The 18227-nt window shown below is 41.5% G+C and overlaps 2 protein-coding genes across 2 annotated transcripts in view; one reads left to right on the top strand and one right to left on the bottom strand.

The window, feature by feature from the left end:
* Positions 1–2386: 2386 nt before the first annotated feature.
* The window catches only part of Ccdc171 (coiled-coil domain containing 171), a 197631-nt gene continuing 181790 nt past the window's right edge, over positions 2387–18227 (bottom strand). The window contains exon 21 of the mRNA XM_032902286.1: positions 2387–2439. Within this exon, the coding sequence (XP_032758177.1) occupies positions 2419–2439 (21 nt within the window). The 3' untranslated portion in view covers positions 2387–2418. The remainder of the gene's footprint in view (positions 2440–18227) is intronic.
* LOC116900569 (phosphatidylinositol 5-phosphate 4-kinase type-2 gamma-like) lies at positions 13943–15411 on the top strand. Its single transcript, XM_032902295.1, is given in 3 exon segments — positions 13943–14151; positions 14153–14775; positions 14778–15411. Coding segments are annotated over 3 exon segments (1248 nt in total). The 3' UTR covers positions 15194–15411.

The following is an 18227-nucleotide window of genomic DNA, read 5'->3' on the forward strand; positions in this document are numbered from 1 at the left end:
TGATTTAAAAAATGTCATTTTCAAAACTTCAAAGAGCACAGTAACCTAGTGGGGTTTTTATTTGTTTTTTGTTTTTGCTTTTTTTAGCACAATGCTTTACTTTTTATTTCTGTGGGGTTTTAATTTTAATTAATTAATTTATTTTACATCCTGACTACAGTTTTCCCTTTCCCCTCTCCTCTCAGTCCTTTCTCCCTCTCCTCCTCATCTACTCCTCCTCTCTTTCTCTTCAGAAAAGGGGGGACCAAGTGTTTTTTAAGTATTAAGATGTATTAAATATTAGTTTACTATTACTTCATCTCTTTAAAAGTATTAGTTTTAGGGTATTAAAGTTCTTCTAAATGCTATTCACTACTTCTATATATATCTTAAAAGTATTAGATATTTGCATTTTAAAAACTGCCAATTAGACAATAACACAAATGTGTAAATAACACTAATTTTAAATAATGGGAGGCTGCCAAGATGACTCAGTGGGTAAAAGCACATAAGCCAGACGACCCAGGTTTAATCCTCAAAACCCACATGATAGAAGGATAGTGTACCATGTGAGTGTGCTTGCAAACACATACACATGCACATTTGCATGCATGCACATATGCTCGCACATACACAATACATGAATTAATAAATAATAATGAACGCATCTCTTCCTCTAGGGGATGGTGCTAACACAGTGTATTGCCAACAACTTTTTACTGTTAACGAATTTATGCTGCTAATTACTATATATCATGTCACAGTTTATAATACAAAAGCAATCCGTTTTAAAAATAATAGATTGTTGAATGAGTTTTTCATTTTAAGAACATACTCATTAAGTAAGACATTTCCATTTGAATAATTTTATTGCCTAGCTAAGTGTCTTAGTCCGGGTTCCCACTGCTGTGAACAGACACCATGACCAAGGTAACTTTTATAAAGGACAACATTTAATTGGAGCTGGCTTACAGGTTCAGTCCATTATCATCAAGGCAGGAGCATGGCAGTACCCAGGCAGGCATGGTGCTAGAGAAGGAGCTGAGAGTTCTACATCTTGATCTGAAGGGAGCCAGGAGAAGACGAGCTAGGCAGCTAGGAGGAGGGGCTCAAAGCCACCCACACAGTGACACACTTCCTCCAAAAGACCACACCTACTGCAGCAAGGCCACACCTCCTAATAATACCACATTCTGGGCCAAGCGTATTCAAATCACCACACTAAGGTAAACATATATCTTCTCTTTCCACGTGTTTATATAGACAGTATTTTGCCATCACAGGACATGAAGAGAATGGTAGTGACCTATGGGCCACTCAACAAAGACCACAAATAACTGCAGTGCTCTTAGGCCAGTTTGAAGAAAACATAATTATCACAGTTTTACCAAGTGCCTAAAGTGAGTTCCAGGAAAGTAATGACAATGTTGCTCACCATTGTTTCTAAAGTATGCTTCTGCTAATTTTTTTAAATCATTAAAAATAATTAAACTGCTTTGCAGTTAATGAAAACAATGACATATGGTCCCCAACCTATCCTGCCTGCAAAATGTGCAGGGCCAATGGTGGCTCAGAGCTTGTGGAAACCACCAACTGCCCAACCAACCAACCAATAGACTGACCTAACTTGAGACCAAAGTCACCACAGAGAGCTCATGCCCCACACTGTCTGGATGCCCAGTATCAGGAAGCTGGATGGCTCAGAAAAAAAATGAAAATAAATGAAAATAAAAAGTCAATGATATCCTACTACACTCAGATCGTTGCCTGTCATCATAAGAGAGGTTTCCTCCAGCACCGATGGGAGCAGATGGAGAAGCCTACAGTCAAACATTAGGCAGAGCTTGGAGAACCCCGGAGAAGACTGACAGAGAGGACTGTAGGAGCCAGAGGGGTCAAGGACAGCAGGAGAACATGGCCCACAAAATCAACTGAGGAGTTCACGGAGACTGAAGCAGCAATGGGGCAAAGGTCTGTGCTAGGTCTTCTATGTCCACGCTGCGGTCATTAGCTTCTGTGTCCATGCCGTGGCTGTTAGCTTGCTGTTTTTGTTTGGACTCCTAACAGTGGGAGCAGGGTGTCTCTGACTTTTTGGCCCGCTCATGGAACCCTTTCCTCCTACCAGGCTGCCTCATCCAACCCTGGTATGAGAGTCCATGCCCAGTCTTATTGCATCTGGGAGGCCTGCTCTTTTCTGAAGGAAAACCAAGGAGTGGATCTCAGGGAAGTGGGGAAGACTGGGAAGAGTGGAGGGAAAGGAGGCTGCAGTTGGGGTGTATTGCATGAGAGAGGAATTTTTTACAAAGAAAAAAAGAAAGTAAAATAGAATAAAACTTTAAAAATAAGATAAAAATAATTAACCAAATAATCAAAACAGAAGTTGAATGATTTTTAGAATGTACTACCTTATGAAGCATGTTTTCTATTGTTCTCATGTGATTAGCAACACATTCTTTGTCTCTAGAAAAAAAGAGAGAAAAGATTAAGTGTGAGCATACCCCAAGTCTTTTTACATTTGTTTACACTTTAGTCTAAGTCACTAATACTAGCTCTTTGGTTTCCCTTTTAAAACACAAAATCTGATTCCACGGAGGTGGCCTGGTGAATGGAGTGCTTTTCTCTCTCTGTGTGTGTGTGTGTGTGTGTGTGTGTGTGTGTGTGTGTGTGTGTGTGTGTGTGTGTGTGTGTGTGTGTGTGTGTGTGTGCGTGTGTGTGTGTGTGTGTGTGTGTGTGTGTGTGTGTGTGCGTGTGTCAGGATCCACCAGCACACATGTGAGAAGCCTTGATGGCAGCCTGTAATTCCAGTCCTCACAAGGTGGACTCAGGCTCCTGGTCAAGCTGGGAAGCATGGCCAGAGGGACCTGGTGAGCCCCAGGCTCAATGAAAGACCTTGTCTCAACAAACGGATGGGAAGCAACCCAGAAGAGACGCAGCATCAACCTATGGTTGTCATATACAGCCCTCCCTCTCCCTACCCCCACCCATCTCTCACATGCACAGACACACACACACACACACACACACACACACGTGTGGAAAGGGTATAAAATCTAAACGTAGTCACTGGTATATGTCACACTAACTCCTATGCTCACTTATCCTAAACTGGGGGAAGGACTGTAAGTTGAGAGAATGGAACAGATAAGGAGACCATGATAATATTATTCATAATTTCAGATGTTCTGGAAACACAAGACATTCTTCACATCTTTAATTGGTGGCAGAGTGTGGTAGGTAGTGATGCTGGGTAAAATACCATCGCCTTCTTTGCGGTCCTTCCATGGTGCCATAATTAAAACCCTCTCTGACCTGACAAGGCCGGTGCAGTTGTGAGTTCTCTTTCTGGCCTGTGTATGTAACTCAGCTTTCACAATGAAATACAAACTCTAAGTGAAAATGCCAAAGACTAGACTTTAATAATGGTAATCAGGCCCTTGGAAACGAGCCATGCACACCCGAGTCCCAAGTTAACTGCCGCACTATAAAAACAACATAAACCTGGAGGCTACATAACCCTGTGGTCACGTACCTACGAACACCATGTTCTGTGACACTCAGGGCTAACAACTTTGTCTCTTCACTTGATGCAAGATCAAGAAAATACAACAAATCTGAGTTAGTCAAACTTACATTTCTAGAAGGAAAAATTATATACACATTTAATGTGGAGATGCAATGTTACATAGCTGTACAGTTTACAAAAAAAAAAAAAAGACTATTAGTAGCTATTCAAGCAAGCCAAGATTTGTACTTTGGAATTCACCTTCTCATCCTACATAGGTGATGTCATCAGCCCAGAAGCAATAGGTGCTGCTGCTCTAAGTCACAGAAGATGCACTACTGTGAGATTTACAGGCTTTGCCCTGTGACTTATAGAGCACAGTCACACATGAAACTTGTATCTAACAGGGGTCTGTCTCAAAACGTTAATTGATATTTTCACATTTTTGTGAATTAAAAATTCTAAAAACAAACAGGGAATTAATCCGAATCATATGTTTCTTCAATTCTTTCCTTTATGCTGCTCAACAAAATCCTGCCTTAAAGATGTCCATAAACCTTGTCGTGGGGAAAGACAAGAGTTTAATAGACCTGTCCAATTTGCATTTCAGAACGTACGCATGTGCACTTGTTACGTGGCCAAAGGGAAGCGCCCTCTGCGTTTACATAGCTGTTTGCGTTGAAGTGGTATTTTACTATAGCATGTACCTACACAAGCTTAAATGGATTTCCATGATCAGCATGTTTTAGCTGCATTTTAAGCCCAGGATGCACATACTGACTGTACACCAACATTTCCTTACGGAAATATTACTAGTCATATCAGCAGAACCTACAAAGCCAGGCCGGGAGCCAGTGTAACAGAAGGTGATAAGGGATAAATCATATAGAAACAAATAACCCAACTATGGGAAACTTTAAATGAGCAGCTCTAAGCTCTGCATTAATGAAAACGTGCTTTCAAACCTGTGACTGATGCTGGCACCAGAGATGCATAATCTGAGGTGATAGAGAAGCGTGTGCTTTCAAGGCTCCTCAATAAAATATACACTTAGCGTGTTGAGTTAAGAGTTTTTTTTTTTTTTTTTTTTGAGGGTATATCAGAGAGTTTCAAAGAGAGACAGCCGCACTTTTGTTCTCTAGCACTGTATTATCCAGGGCTAAAACCCGGAGCATGAAAGTAAGAATTGATCTTTTGTCCGTTTTAAGTGATCTCCCCACGGCCCGAATGCTCACTTGGCCGCCATGCGGAGAGCACTCTCTGCATCACGGATGTTCTCCTCCAGTCGACGCTTGTCCTGCTCCAGCTGGGTGAGATGTCTATTGAGCTGACGTAGAGATTGATCTTTCCTTCTGAGCTCCATCTTTGCCTCGGAGAGACTCTGCGAGCAGACAGAAAGCAGAGCCACTTGTCAGCCCTGATAATTAACTTCAATTTATGCCATAGGCTATTAGACAAAGGAGAACGCAGCCTGGCTGAGAAGGAGAGTTGGGTCATTACACATCAAGCTTTAACAAATTTCCTGCAAAATTTCTACATACTTGCTGATTAGAAATGAGAACTATACTGTTTTGAGAAATATTTGGCTACAAAACATAATTCTATTTTATTGTGTTAAGTAAAACAAATAAACCATGTTATTACTAAAAAAATTCTTATTACAGGAATCTGTAAGTCCTTTTTTAATGATGAAAAAGTAAAGAGTGGGTGGGACAAAGGCACATAAAGGTTAGGATCTATTGACCCTAGACGTGACTAAGTGCTATCAGAAGCCACAGGAGTGTGCAGCTGAGGGAAGGAAACCAGGATGCCAGGTGACACGGTAGGCTCATGTGTTCTTATAACGGAGTTTCTGTGGAAGACCGTTATACACATTTCAGTAGACGGATGGGACTCACTTGCTTCCTAACAAATAACTGTCACATCAAGGCTAACTACCTAAGTCCACTCAGCATGTTCTCATGAGCATGTTTTAACTAGTGAGACAGTTAATACTGGCATTCATGATGAGTTAGGGTTTATCAATGCTTTCCTAATCACAGAAGCACACACTCTGTGGACTCACAGTTCTCAAATACCAGCTTAGAATAGAAATTCCAGCATGCAACTGCACAACTTTTTTGAAGGGTTAAAAGAAAAAAATATTAGAATGAGAAAGAATTTTAAGGAATATTTTCTAGAGTAGATTGCCAAATAGTATGGGAGTCAGACGATCTGAACACCAAAACTCTGCTCGTCCCTTGTCCTATAAAATTTCTAAAATAAGCTTATCAAACAGGTTTTACAATTGGATTTGTTGAAGAGTCATCAAACAACTGACTACACATACTTCTGTTTTGGTCTTGTACCAGTTCAGTCACACACGAATATATACAGATGTGGTTCACAGCCCATGATGAAGAAGCAATGTGCTAGTATTTCATTCTTGAAACTCTCCTCTTAACATAGTCACAATGATAGTGTAAAACCTAAGCCACTCAGGCAAGCTAAAGCAATAATTCCAAATGATTGGAAATTGAAAGCAATCAGGTCAAAACACTACAAACTCTTAAATTCAGTAATTCATTTTCATTCAAGTTACTACTATACATACAAACAAACATCAAAAAATAGTAATCTGACAACAATGGCTACTCATTAGATACTTAAATTTATTTTCAAACTTTAATAGATCCTTAAGAAAATTGTAAAGTTGACCAATGGGTACTGCACGATCATCAAATCGAAGACATTCCAGGGGTCTATTGTACATAAGTAGCAGCAATACACTGCACTTTTTAAGCTAAAAACTGAATTGAGCATTTCTCCTACCAAAAAATGGTAAGTACTGGGAAGACAGGTGGATTCCATCTGATTTAAGCATTACTTAATGTATACATGTACTGAGACATCCCATATTACTATAGAAGCTGTGCCTTTATATCATTTATATGAAAAAGAATATTCACCAAGGAAATATTCAAACAATGTTGAAAGACAACAAATAACAGATTCTTTTATTTTAAAAAAAATCCAATTCTAGTAATTTTGCTAAGATACTTAAAGGCACTGAAGTACCAAGGGAGTCTTTGTTTATAAAACAGAACCTGCTTGGTTTAAACTTGTATTTCTGATACATCCCAAGCAATTGAAAAGGGCTATGTTCCTACCTCAGTTAGCATAAAGCTTTAACTCTTCTTCCAAAAAGAATGATAAACATATGCCAAGCCATTCAAACTGCTGTGCTCAGTAAGCCCTAGGACTGGAGCGTGTACCTGTGAAGGGGCCATCAGGGTTTTTAACATACAGTTCAGCCTTGCCAGTCCAATCTGAAAGAGCCCATACGTTTGCTTCGTTTTTAAACCACACTGGCCTGTCAACAATCTATGCTCTAACAGTCACAGAAGATATAACCCAGCGACATAACTTTCAGACAGCCAAAGTGAGTCAAGGCCATTATTTCAAGTCTGTCTCACAAGAGCTACGATGGGCCATCAGACCCCACTAAAGCTTGGCCCGTCTCAGAGCTGTGGGCCATGAACACTTACCTAGGACCTTGAATGTAAAATTAAAACAGAAAACTTTTATTTTTTCACTAGAAACTGTTATTTTACGTTTCTGCTTAGAATTCTCATTTTAAAGAGCTGGGGGAGGGGGGCTAACCCAGGAAATCTATAAATACCAATATGCCCTACAGTTCATGCGAATGTGTGTAAACCACAAAAATATAAAAAGTGGGTCAAAAATATGTCTTCACCCTAATACTAACCTTTCTGATCAAAAATTGGAGTCGTTTTAAAAATTCTGTGCTCCAGTTAAAACTAATTTTATGTCTAACATATACATGCACGTGAGTGTATTTCACGTATAAGATACACGCCCGGCCTGTAAAGTTTTGAGTTGTGCCGTTCTCCTCTCCTGCACAGATTCACCTAATTAAAACCCACGATAAAGTTTATGGGCTCTAATATCTCCAGCTGAATGACTGCAACCAAGAGGGTGTGCCTCTGGGCAGCGAGGCAGCAATGATAGGCAGCAGGTTGGCCACTAATTTCTCGGTCAGGCTAGACTGTGAAAGTGTGATGTTCTGATACCCGAGGAACTGTTCAGGAGAGAATAGGATAAATCAAGTTTAATAACTCTGCTCCTAATTGTTCCCCCAATGCTCAACTCTAATTACTTGGAGAACTCTCCTGACTGTCACCTGATATTAAGTTGTTGGAGGCTGAGCCTGGAACAGCGAGATAATCAATAAACATTTAGTGGGGAGAAGAATGAAGATCCTGTTAAGCAGTGGGAACCTGCAGCACCCAAAGCCCTTCTGCTCATGAGAAAACCTGTGGGACAGCCATAGTGATTGCAAAGCAATAATCCAAAGCCCTGCTGTTAGGCCCGAGGCCTGTCGGCAGCCGCACATGTGAGGGAAAAGGTTAACGCGGTCACCCTAATTACAGCCCACTCTCACATGCTTCATATAGGAGCGAAGACAAGCCAATTAGGTAGAAAGGAAGATAAGGGAAGTTTTATTTGTATACTAATTAAACCCCTGATGAAATTAAAGGAAAAACATACAGCTCTGTAATTGTGTCTGAGAAAGGTCACTCCGGGTTCAGTTATCAGAACGGAACAGCCTTGAGATACTTCACTTAATCCACAATACAGCCCTCATTTTGTACTCAGGTCTTAATATTTACCAAAAAAAAAGGGAAGAAAAGAAAAGAAAACTCAAAGCCTGATACTGAACTTATCTTAAGTGGTGTGGTGAATAATTTGAGCTGTTAGCAAGTTAATGTTACGTATTATAATAAGAGTCTTTTAAAAGGTAAAAAGTATTCTGCTGACCCAAGAACTCATGTGCCAGTATTTTCATCAAAGACTCTCCTTTTTATTTCAAATCCAAACATGCTTGAAAGCAAGTCCTGAAATTCTATCTCATCTACTGCGTCTTCACGGTATTTCTTCTCAGCTAATTCTCATCTTCGTGGGCACCTCTCATGATCCAAGAGGGAAACAGCCAATGCTTCCAGGAAATACAAGACACCACTCATGCCTGACTATTCCCCTTCATTGGTCACAAAAAGTTATTTCCTAGTAATACAAGCCAGCAAAGCACAGGATGGACATCAAGAAGACAGATGATACAGAGGACCTGGGGAAAATACACGGTAGCTGAGATATTAAGCACCCCACATATTTTTAAATATTTTTAACCTATAGTTTCTGTAATAAACATGTTACTACTAAACAAGGACATAAATTATTTTAAATCATCCATAATTTTGTAGTTCTAAATTTGTTTATTAAGGCTAACTATTTAATTATGACTATAAATAGAAATTACATTGCTTTGCCCTAAAAACACATTATGTGTATAAAAAAAGGTATGTTGAGATATAGTTCACATATTACTCAATTAGTCCTTTGTAAAATTTATAGAGTTTTGAAGCTATCACTATAAGTTGTTTTTATATTCTTTCCTTTAAGAAAAACTTTCCAAAGATATGGTGACTTAATATAGTATGTCTAATTATTTCAGCAAATTCTAATTTAAAGCTACATAAAATATATAAAGCTTATAATCTTGGTAAGTGTTTTAAATTTTAAAAGTTCAGCCAGGTGGTGGTGGTGCACACCTTTAACCCCAGTACCTGGGAGACAGAGGCGGGTCTCTGAGTTTGAGGTCAGCCTGGTCTGTAGAGTAAATTCTATGACAGCCATGACTATACAGAGAAACCCTGTCTCAAAAAAATCATAAAATGGACTTCCTGAATCAGAGTATTGGATTACTAGTTGTACAGGACTAAGTGGAGGTTATCTGTATGGTACACACCTCTCTAACAGTCCTGCCTGCCAGTGGCTCACCTACGGTTTTTCCCACGAGGGGCCAGTCTTGTTTTAGAGCATTAGGCCAATAGGAAATCTTAGCCCAAGGAGATACAGCTTTTATATATGTTCTTGTGTCTAATGGGGAATATCTTTAGATCCTGCAGGCCAAAAGCTAATGACTATTCAATATGAAATAAAAAGTCAGTCATTGGAAGTAAAAGCAAGAAAAGAAATTGTGTTTCTGAGGTCAAGGGAAAATGTAACAATTTTTAAAACTAAGTTACAGAGCTCAACATCAGAGCATCTGCCCTTTCTGAATGGGGTTACTGCTTTGATCCCCAATATTGCAAACAGTAAGAACAAGAGCGATCACGGTAATACAGTACACTTACTGCTACCCGACTGTGACTTCAGAATATACCCTCCTGGCTAGCAGTCAGGACAAAACATTTCAAAGCTAGAAAAGAAAATGATGCCATCTTCATCCAGTCTAAAAAGTATCTTAATAAAGAATTAATTTGAATGGCTACTGGAAAATCAAACTGCAAGTTCACAGAAGGTACAATGTTTAAATGATTCAACCATCAAGCTCACTGCAACATAAACAGGGGTAAAGCTAAAACTCACTAGAGTCTACATTCAAGTCAAAAATCTGTGAGCCGAGCAATTGGTTAATTTAAAACAAAACACAACAGAAAGGGACAGCATTGTGTAGTATAATTAATTTATGTGTTTTTCTTTCTTTGCATCTTTATTTTAACAGTTATGCAATTTTAAGGTAGCCTCCCTAAGGGCATTCTTTATCATTTTCTACTATTAACTTCACATGGAAGGTAAACAATATACTATGAAATGAAGCTAAAGATTGACAATGTCTCCATCTTCAGTGCTGAGTACGTGGCTATGCCTGCTAGAACACACGTGTCTAGTAGCCTAGAGGCCATCTCAATTCTGAATATCTATCCCTCAAATGCGAGGGTACCCACATTCATAAAAGAAACATTAGCAAGTTTAAATCACACATTGAACCACACACTAATAGTGATAAACCTCAACACTCCACTCTCACCAATGGACAGGTCATCCAGACAGAATCTAAACAGTGAAACAATGAAACTAACAGACATTATGAATCAAACAGACCTAACAGATATCTACAGAACATTCCACCCAAATACAAAAGAATATACCTTCCTCTCAGCACCTCATAGGACCTTTTACAAAACTAACCACACACTGGCTCCCAAAGCAAGTCTCAATAACAAAAGAAAATTGAAATAACCTCATGGATCTTATTAGACCACTATGGATTAAAGCTGGACTTCAACAACAGCAGAAACAAACACATGGAAACTGAACTCTTTACTCCATGACCATTGGGTCGGGGAAGAAATAGAGATATTAAAGACTTTCTATAACTCAACAAAAATAAAGGCACAACATACACAAATGTATGGGACACAATGAGAGAAATGTTAAGAGAAAAGCTCATAGTATTATGTTTAGGTAGGGGCCTTGAATTCCTGATCTCTCCAATACTTTTAACATGGAGGGTATTGTATTTTGTCAAATGCTTTTTCTGCATCTAAGAAAATGCTCATGTAATTTTTTTTCTTTGAGTTTGTTTATATGGTAGATTACACTAATGAATTTTCATATATTGAACCAACCTTGCATCCCTAGGATGAAGCCTACTTGATTGTAGCAAATGATGGTTTTGATATGTTCTTGGATTCACTTTGCGAGAATTTTATTGAGTATTTTTGCATCAATATTCGTAAGCAAGAGTGATCTGAACTCTTTTTTGGTAGGTTTAGGTATCAGAGTAATTGTGCCTTCATAGAATGAATCGGGTAGGTAGTGTTCCTTCTATTCTATGGAATAGTTTGAGGAATATTGGTATCAGGTCTTCATTGAAGGTCTGGTAGAATTCTGAATGAAATCCATCTAGCCCCTGGGATTTTTTTTTTTTGGTTGGGAGGTTTTTTGTTTTGTTTTTACTGGATTCTTTTTTGTTATATTTCTTTATTTACATTTCAAATGTTATTCCCTTTCCCGGTTTCCTGTCCATAAGTCCCCTATTCCTCCCCATAAGGGTGTTTCCCCCCCCATCTATCCCCTTTACTGTCTACCCCCCGACATTCCCCTGTACTGGGGGTCCAACCTGGGCAGGACCAAGGGCTTCCCCTTCCAATGCTGCAGGTTGGAAAGATTTTAATGTCTTCTTCTATTTCTTTATGGTATATGAGCCTGTTTAGAAAATACCTGCTCTTGATTTAACTTTAGTATGTGCTATCTGTCAAGAAAACCATCCATTTCATCTAGATTTTCCAGTTTTGTTGAGTGTAGGCTTTTGTAGTAGGATCTGATGATTTTTTTTTATTTCCTTTGTTTCTGTTGTTCTGTCTCCCTTTTCATTTCTGATTCTGTTAATTTGGATACTGCCTCTGAGCCCTTTACTTAGTTTGGCTAGGGGTCTATCTTGTTGATTCTCTCAAAGGACCAGCTTTTGGTCTTGCTGATTTTTTTTTTGTATTGTTCTCTCTGTTTCTATTTGGTTGATTTCAGCCCTGAGTTTGTCTATTTCCTGCTTTGTACTCCTCTTGGTGAGTTTGCTTCTTTTTGTTCTAGAGCTCTCAGGTGTGCTGTTAAGTTGCTAGTGTATGCTCTCTCCAATGTCTTTACCTGTGCACTTAGTGCTATAAATTTTCCTCTTAGCACTGCTTTCATTGTGTCCCATAGGTTTGGGTATGATGTGTCAACATTTTCATAAAGTAATTTACTGCAAACCAACAGCCACTATCAAATTAAATAGAGAGATACTTGAAGCTATCCCACTAAAATCTGGGACAAGACCAGGATGCCCACTCTTCCCATATCTATTCAATATAGTACTCGGAGTGCTAACTAGAACAATAAGACAACAAAAAAGAGATCAAGGGGATACAAATTGGCAAAGAAAAATTAAACCTATCACTATTTGCAGGTGATATGATAGTATACATAAGTGACCCCAAAAAATTCTACCAGAAAACCTCTCCAAATGATAAAAAAAACTTCAGCAAAGTGGCCAGATATAAAATTAACTCAAATAAATCAGTATCCTTCCTTTATACAAATGATAAACAGGCTGAGAAAGAAATTAGGGAAACAATTCCCTTCATAATAGCCACAGGTAATATAAAATATCTTGGGGTAACTCTAACCAAACAAGTGAAAGACCTTTATGGTAAGAACTTCAAGTCTCTCAATGAAGAAATCGAAGATCTCAGAAAATGAAGAGATTTCCCATGCTTATGGATTGGCAGAATTAACATAGTAAAAATGGCCATCCTACCCAAAGGCAATCTACATATTCGATATAATCCCCATCAAAATCCCAACACAATTCTTCAAAGACATGGAAAGAGCAATTCTCAAATTCATCTGGAAAGGTAAAAGACCCAGAATAGTGAAAACAATTCTTAACAATAAAAGAATGGCTGGGGGAATCACCATCCCTGACCTCAAGCGCTACTACAGAACAATAGTGATAAAAACTGAATGATATTGGTATAGAGACAGACAGATTAATCAGCAGAATAGAATTGAAGACCCAAAAATAAAACCACACACACACACACACACACACACACACACACACACACACAAACACACGATCTTTGTCAAAGAAGCCCAAAATAGACAATGGATAAAAGAAAGCATCTTCAATAAATGGTGCTGGTCTAACTGGCTGTCTGTATATAGAAAAATGAAAATAGACTCATATTTGTCACCATGTACAAAGCTCAAGTCCAAGTGGATCAAGGACCTCAACATAAAACCAGATACACTGATCTAATAGAAGAGAAAGTGGGAAAGAACCTTGAAACATTGGCACAAGGGGAAATTTCCTAAACAGAACTCGAATGATTCATGCTGTTCTAAGATCAAGAATTGATAAATGGGACCTCATGGAGCTGGAAAGCTTCTGTAAGGCAAAGGACATAGTCAATAAGACAAATCGGCATCCTACAGATTGGGAAAAAATCTTCACTGGCCCCACACCCAATAGAGGGCTAATAACCAAAATATATAAGAACTCAAGAAGCTAACCTCCAAGAAACCAAACAACCCAATAAGAAATGGGGTATAGAACTAAACCGAGAATTCACAACTGAGGAATATCGAATGGCTGAGAAACACCTAAAGAAATGTTCAAAGTCCTTAGTGATCAGAGGAATGCAAATCCAAATGACCCTGAGATTCCACCTTACACCAGTCAGAATGGCTAAGATCAAAACCTCAGGTGACAACACATGTCGGTGAGGATGTGGAGAAAGAGGAACACTCCTCCATTGCTGGTGGGATTGCAAACTGGTACAACCACTCTGGAAATCAGTCTGGAGGTTCATTGGAAAATACCACTGTTGGGAATATACACCAAAGATGCCCCACCATGCCAAAGGGCACATGTTTCACTCTGTTCATAGTGGCTTTATTTGTGAGAGCCAGAAGCTGGAAACAATCAGATGTCCCACGACAGAAGAATGGATACAGAATATGTGGTTCATTTACACAATGAAATACTACTCCGCTATTAAGAACGAGGACGGGGGTCGGGCTTCGGAGTCACGGCCAGTTCCCGCTTCCACTCGCTTGGATGCGCGGGAGATTATGGTGTCCTCCTCCGTCCCTCCCGCCACCGCACCCGCGGCAGCTGGAGGCCCCGGCCCGGGATTCGGCTTCGCCTCCAAAATCAAGAAGAAGCATTTCGTGCAGCAGAAAGTGAAGGTGTTCCGGGCCGCCGACCCACTGGTGGGCGTGTTCCTGTGGGGCGTCGCCCACTCGATCAACAAGCTCAGTCAGGTGCCGCCCCCAGTGATACTTTAAAGCCAGCTCCAAGATCAAGGTCAACAATCACCTTTTCCATAGAGAAAATCTTCCCAGTCATTTCAAGTTCAAGGAGTATTGTCCCCAGGTCTTCAGGAACCTGCGAGATCGGTTTGCCATTGATGATCATGATTACTTGGTGTCCCTTACTCAAAGCCCCCCAAGAGAAACCGAAGGCAGTGATGGCCGCTTCCTTATCTCCTATGACCGCACTCTGGTCATCAAAGAAGTATCCAGTGAGGACATCGCGGACATGCACAGCAACCTCTCCAGTTACCACCAGTACATAGTGAAGTGTCACGGCAACACCCTTCTGCCCCAGTTCCTGGGCATGTACCGGGTCAGTGTAGAAAATGAAGATAGCTATATGCTCGTGATGCGCAATATGTTTAGTCACCGTCTTCCTGTGCATAGGAAGTATGACCTCAAGGGCTCTCTGGTATCCCGAGAAGCCAGCGATAAGGAAAAGGTTAAAGAACTGCCAACACTGAAGGATATGGACTTTCTTGACAAGAACCAGAAAGTGTATATTGGTGAAGAAGAGAAGAAAGTGTTCCTGGAAAAGCTGAAGCGAGATGTGGAGTTTCTAGTGCAGCTGAAGATCATGGACTACAGCCTTCACTGGGCATCCACGACATCATTCGGGGCTCTGAACCGGAGGAAGAGGGGCCTGTGAGGGAGGAGGAGTCAGAGTGGGATGGGGACTGTAAGCTGACTGGACCTCCTGCTCTGGTAGGCTCCTATGGCACCTCCCCTGAGGGCATTGGAGGCTACATTCATTCCCACCGGCCCCTGGGCCCAGGAGAGTTTGAGTCCTTCATCGATGTCTATGCTATCCGGAGTGCCGAGGGGGCCCCCCAGAAGGAGGTGTATTTCATGGGCCTCATTGACATTCTAACACAGTATGATGCCAAGAAGAAAGCAGCTCATGCAGCCAAAACCGTCAAGCATGGGGCAGGGGCAGAGATCTCCACTGTCCATCCTGAGCAGTACGCTAAGCGATTCCTGGATTTTATTTCCAACATCTTTGCCTAAGTGGCTGCCTGACCGGGGTGATCGCTGCTTTATGTTGGGGGTGGCAGGTTCTGAGAGGCTTAGGGGAGCTGGATTTGGCCATTACTTCTCTTTGCTAAATTCAGGCTACAGGCTCCTTCCATCCAAATACCTTTGTTCTGGCGGATAATGTTTTCCTGTCCCAGAACTACACTGTCCTTTCTCCCCTCATCCATCTCTCTTCCCTCCCTCCTTGCTCCCAGTAAGCCCGCCTGCTTCATTAGAGTGTTATTGTCAACTCTCCTAAGTGCCTTGATCTTTGAAAAATAGCTTGTTTCTGTGAATTAGGAGGAGCTGGGGGCAGGGGCTGTTTGCCATCTTCAGGACCTGACTGGACGGTGGATATGGGCACGCAACTGCCCTGGTGCACTTTGCAGTATGGAAGAAACTGAATGTGTGGGTTTTGCTGACACCTTTATGGGGCACTTTGTGGCATGCATGCTTCCTTCCTGGTAAGCCCTGGAACGGAGGGCTTTCAGGCCACTCCAGTGTGGGTGCAGGCATTCACGTAGGGACAGTCTGGCCTGGAGGTCAGGGGAATGCTCAGCAGGCTGGTACCTACCTCACAAGGCAGGACCTAAGTGGACTTTTGTGACTATACAGAGGATGGAGAAGGTCCTTGTCAAGCACTGACTGTTCCCATTCTCCTTCCCCACCCTACTTTCACCTCTTCCCATGAGTCCAGGGTGCCGGAGCCTAGAGGCTAGAGGTGCCCAAGCTTAGGTGCAGGGAGAGCATAGAGGCTGGGAGGACAGGTCGGAGTGCAGGGTTCATTCCCTATGTGACACCCTTTCTTCCCGTCTAGTTACTCCCAGGACTTCATTCTAGCAGAAGGGAATAATAGCTCTATCTGGTCTGTCTCCATAATTTTGAGAGGATAGAGATCTTGAGTGTGGGAACCTCCCTGTCCCCAGGGCGTGTATGCCTAGCACTTGCTCCTCCTTCTCAAATCTTTTCTAGTTGGAGTTGTTATTCTGTCCCCTTCTGTCCCATCTCCTACTGCTAATGTGTCTCCCAGGGGACAGATGGCCTTCTTTGTCATCTCCACTATCCACCCCCAGAGAGGAGTCAGAGCCATAACTCAGTCACCCAGTCCCCTCCAAAGATGTACGAAATCCTCAGACTAGAGAGGAACTGCTAGGCCTGGTAGCTCCTGCCTCTAAATCCAGCACTCAGGAGGCTGAGTCAGAGTTACTCAAGGGAGTTCAAGGCCAGCCTGGGCTACTGAGTGAAACCTGGTCTCAGAAAAACTCAAAACTAGGCTTGGGTTTGAGCACTGGAGACGATAGTTGAGTTGGTAGTGTGCTTGCCTGGCATGTTCAAAGCTGGGCTCCACCCCAGCGCCACATAAGCCAGGTGTGGTGCACACCTGGACTCCTAGCCTTGGGAAAAAGTGGTAAGGAGGATCAGGCATTCAAGGTCACCATCAGTTACTTGGCAGGGTTGAGGCCATCCAAGGATACATGAGACTTCTTGAGGAAAACAATTCTGAGATGAGATAGATTGTCTTTGTCTCTGCCTAAAGCCTTTGGAAGCAAGACACTCATCTTTGCTGTTCTGCTCCCCTGTGGAGCTCAGCGCTCTGGAGGTGAGGTGGGCATTGAGGGCAAGAAGCTGCTTTGCTGTGTGACCTCAGGGTCCTCAGGGAGAAGCCCACCTGTCTTCCTCTACACCACAGGAGGCAGCAAGAGGTGTGCCCAGTTGGGGTGAGAGGGTCCCGGTGAGTCACTTCAATCCCACAACCAACCTTTCCATGGTTGAATGCAATAAAGTGACACCAGCAGCTGTTCTTTAGAACTGGGTTTCTGACCATGAGGTTATGGTCATGGGCAGTATTACCACCTTCACTTATTGCTTCTGTTATCCATCATTTTTGTTTTGTTAATAAAATATCTATTTACTCCCAATATCACAATAAATTATTTGATCTAAAAAAAAAAAAAAAGAACGAGGACATCCTGAGTTTTGCAGGCAAATGGATGGAATTAGAAAATGTCATCCTGAGTGAGGTAACACAGACCCAAAAGGACACATATGGTATGTACTCACTGATAAGTGGATATTAGCCAAAAAAAAAAAGTACAGAATATACAAGATAGAGTCCACAGAACTCATAAAGGTCAACAAGCTGAAGGGCCCACATGAGGATGCCTCAATTCCACTTGGGAGGGAGAAGAAAGCAATCACAGGGGAGAGGGGGAAGGGACAGGGGAGGGAAAGGGGATGGGGTTGGGGAGAAAGGGAAACATGATCTGGTATTAAGTGGGGAAAAAAACTGAAGCCCTGAGAGCCAGCAGAAAGAATGGAAACAGGTCGGGAGGAAGAAGGTTGGGGGGAACCCTCCAGGATCTACCAGAGACCTGGGAAGTGAGAGACTCTTGGGACTGAAAGTGGGGATGGGGAAGGGGAGATCCTAGATGAAAGGCTTTACAGTGGTGAAAGGGAACTTATTGAATCCACTTCCAGCAGAAAGAGAGGGCATCAAGAGAGGGATGGGGTTGCTATTCCACAGCCAAAGCTCTGACCCATAATTCTTCCTGTCTGAAAGAATGCACCTATACATCCTACACAGACTGATACAATCCATACAGATATCTTGATGATGCTAAAATTTTGTTTTGAGATTTATGTATTACAGAATGTACAGCTTTGGTGAGTCTCATTGTCAGACATGCTGAACTGCCCTTCTTGAACTCCTGATCTCAAGGACTTTCAGCCAGATCCAGTCAGGACAGACATCAGAGACCACAACAATAGTTGGCTGGCCTTCTTAAGGCCAAACAACTCCCCCATACTTCCCTTCTTCAAGATATCTCAGCGTCCACATTCAGCCTGAAGAAGTTAGGAAGAGTCGTCGACCCTATGTCCTGGACTTAGGAGGCTGAATGTGGTGTTTCTGAGGTTGTCTTTCTGGGAAATTTAGAAATGGTCATAATTTAATGGAGAAATTAGCTAGAATTGATAGTGCAGCCATAATCTGATTTGGTAGAAATCTTTATATTTGTTACCAAGTTGA

This window comes from Rattus rattus, chromosome 1 (genome assembly GCF_011064425.1).
Source record: "Rattus rattus isolate New Zealand chromosome 1, Rrattus_CSIRO_v1, whole genome shotgun sequence".
In the NCBI taxonomy this organism is placed as follows: domain Eukaryota; kingdom Metazoa; phylum Chordata; class Mammalia; order Rodentia; family Muridae; genus Rattus; species Rattus rattus.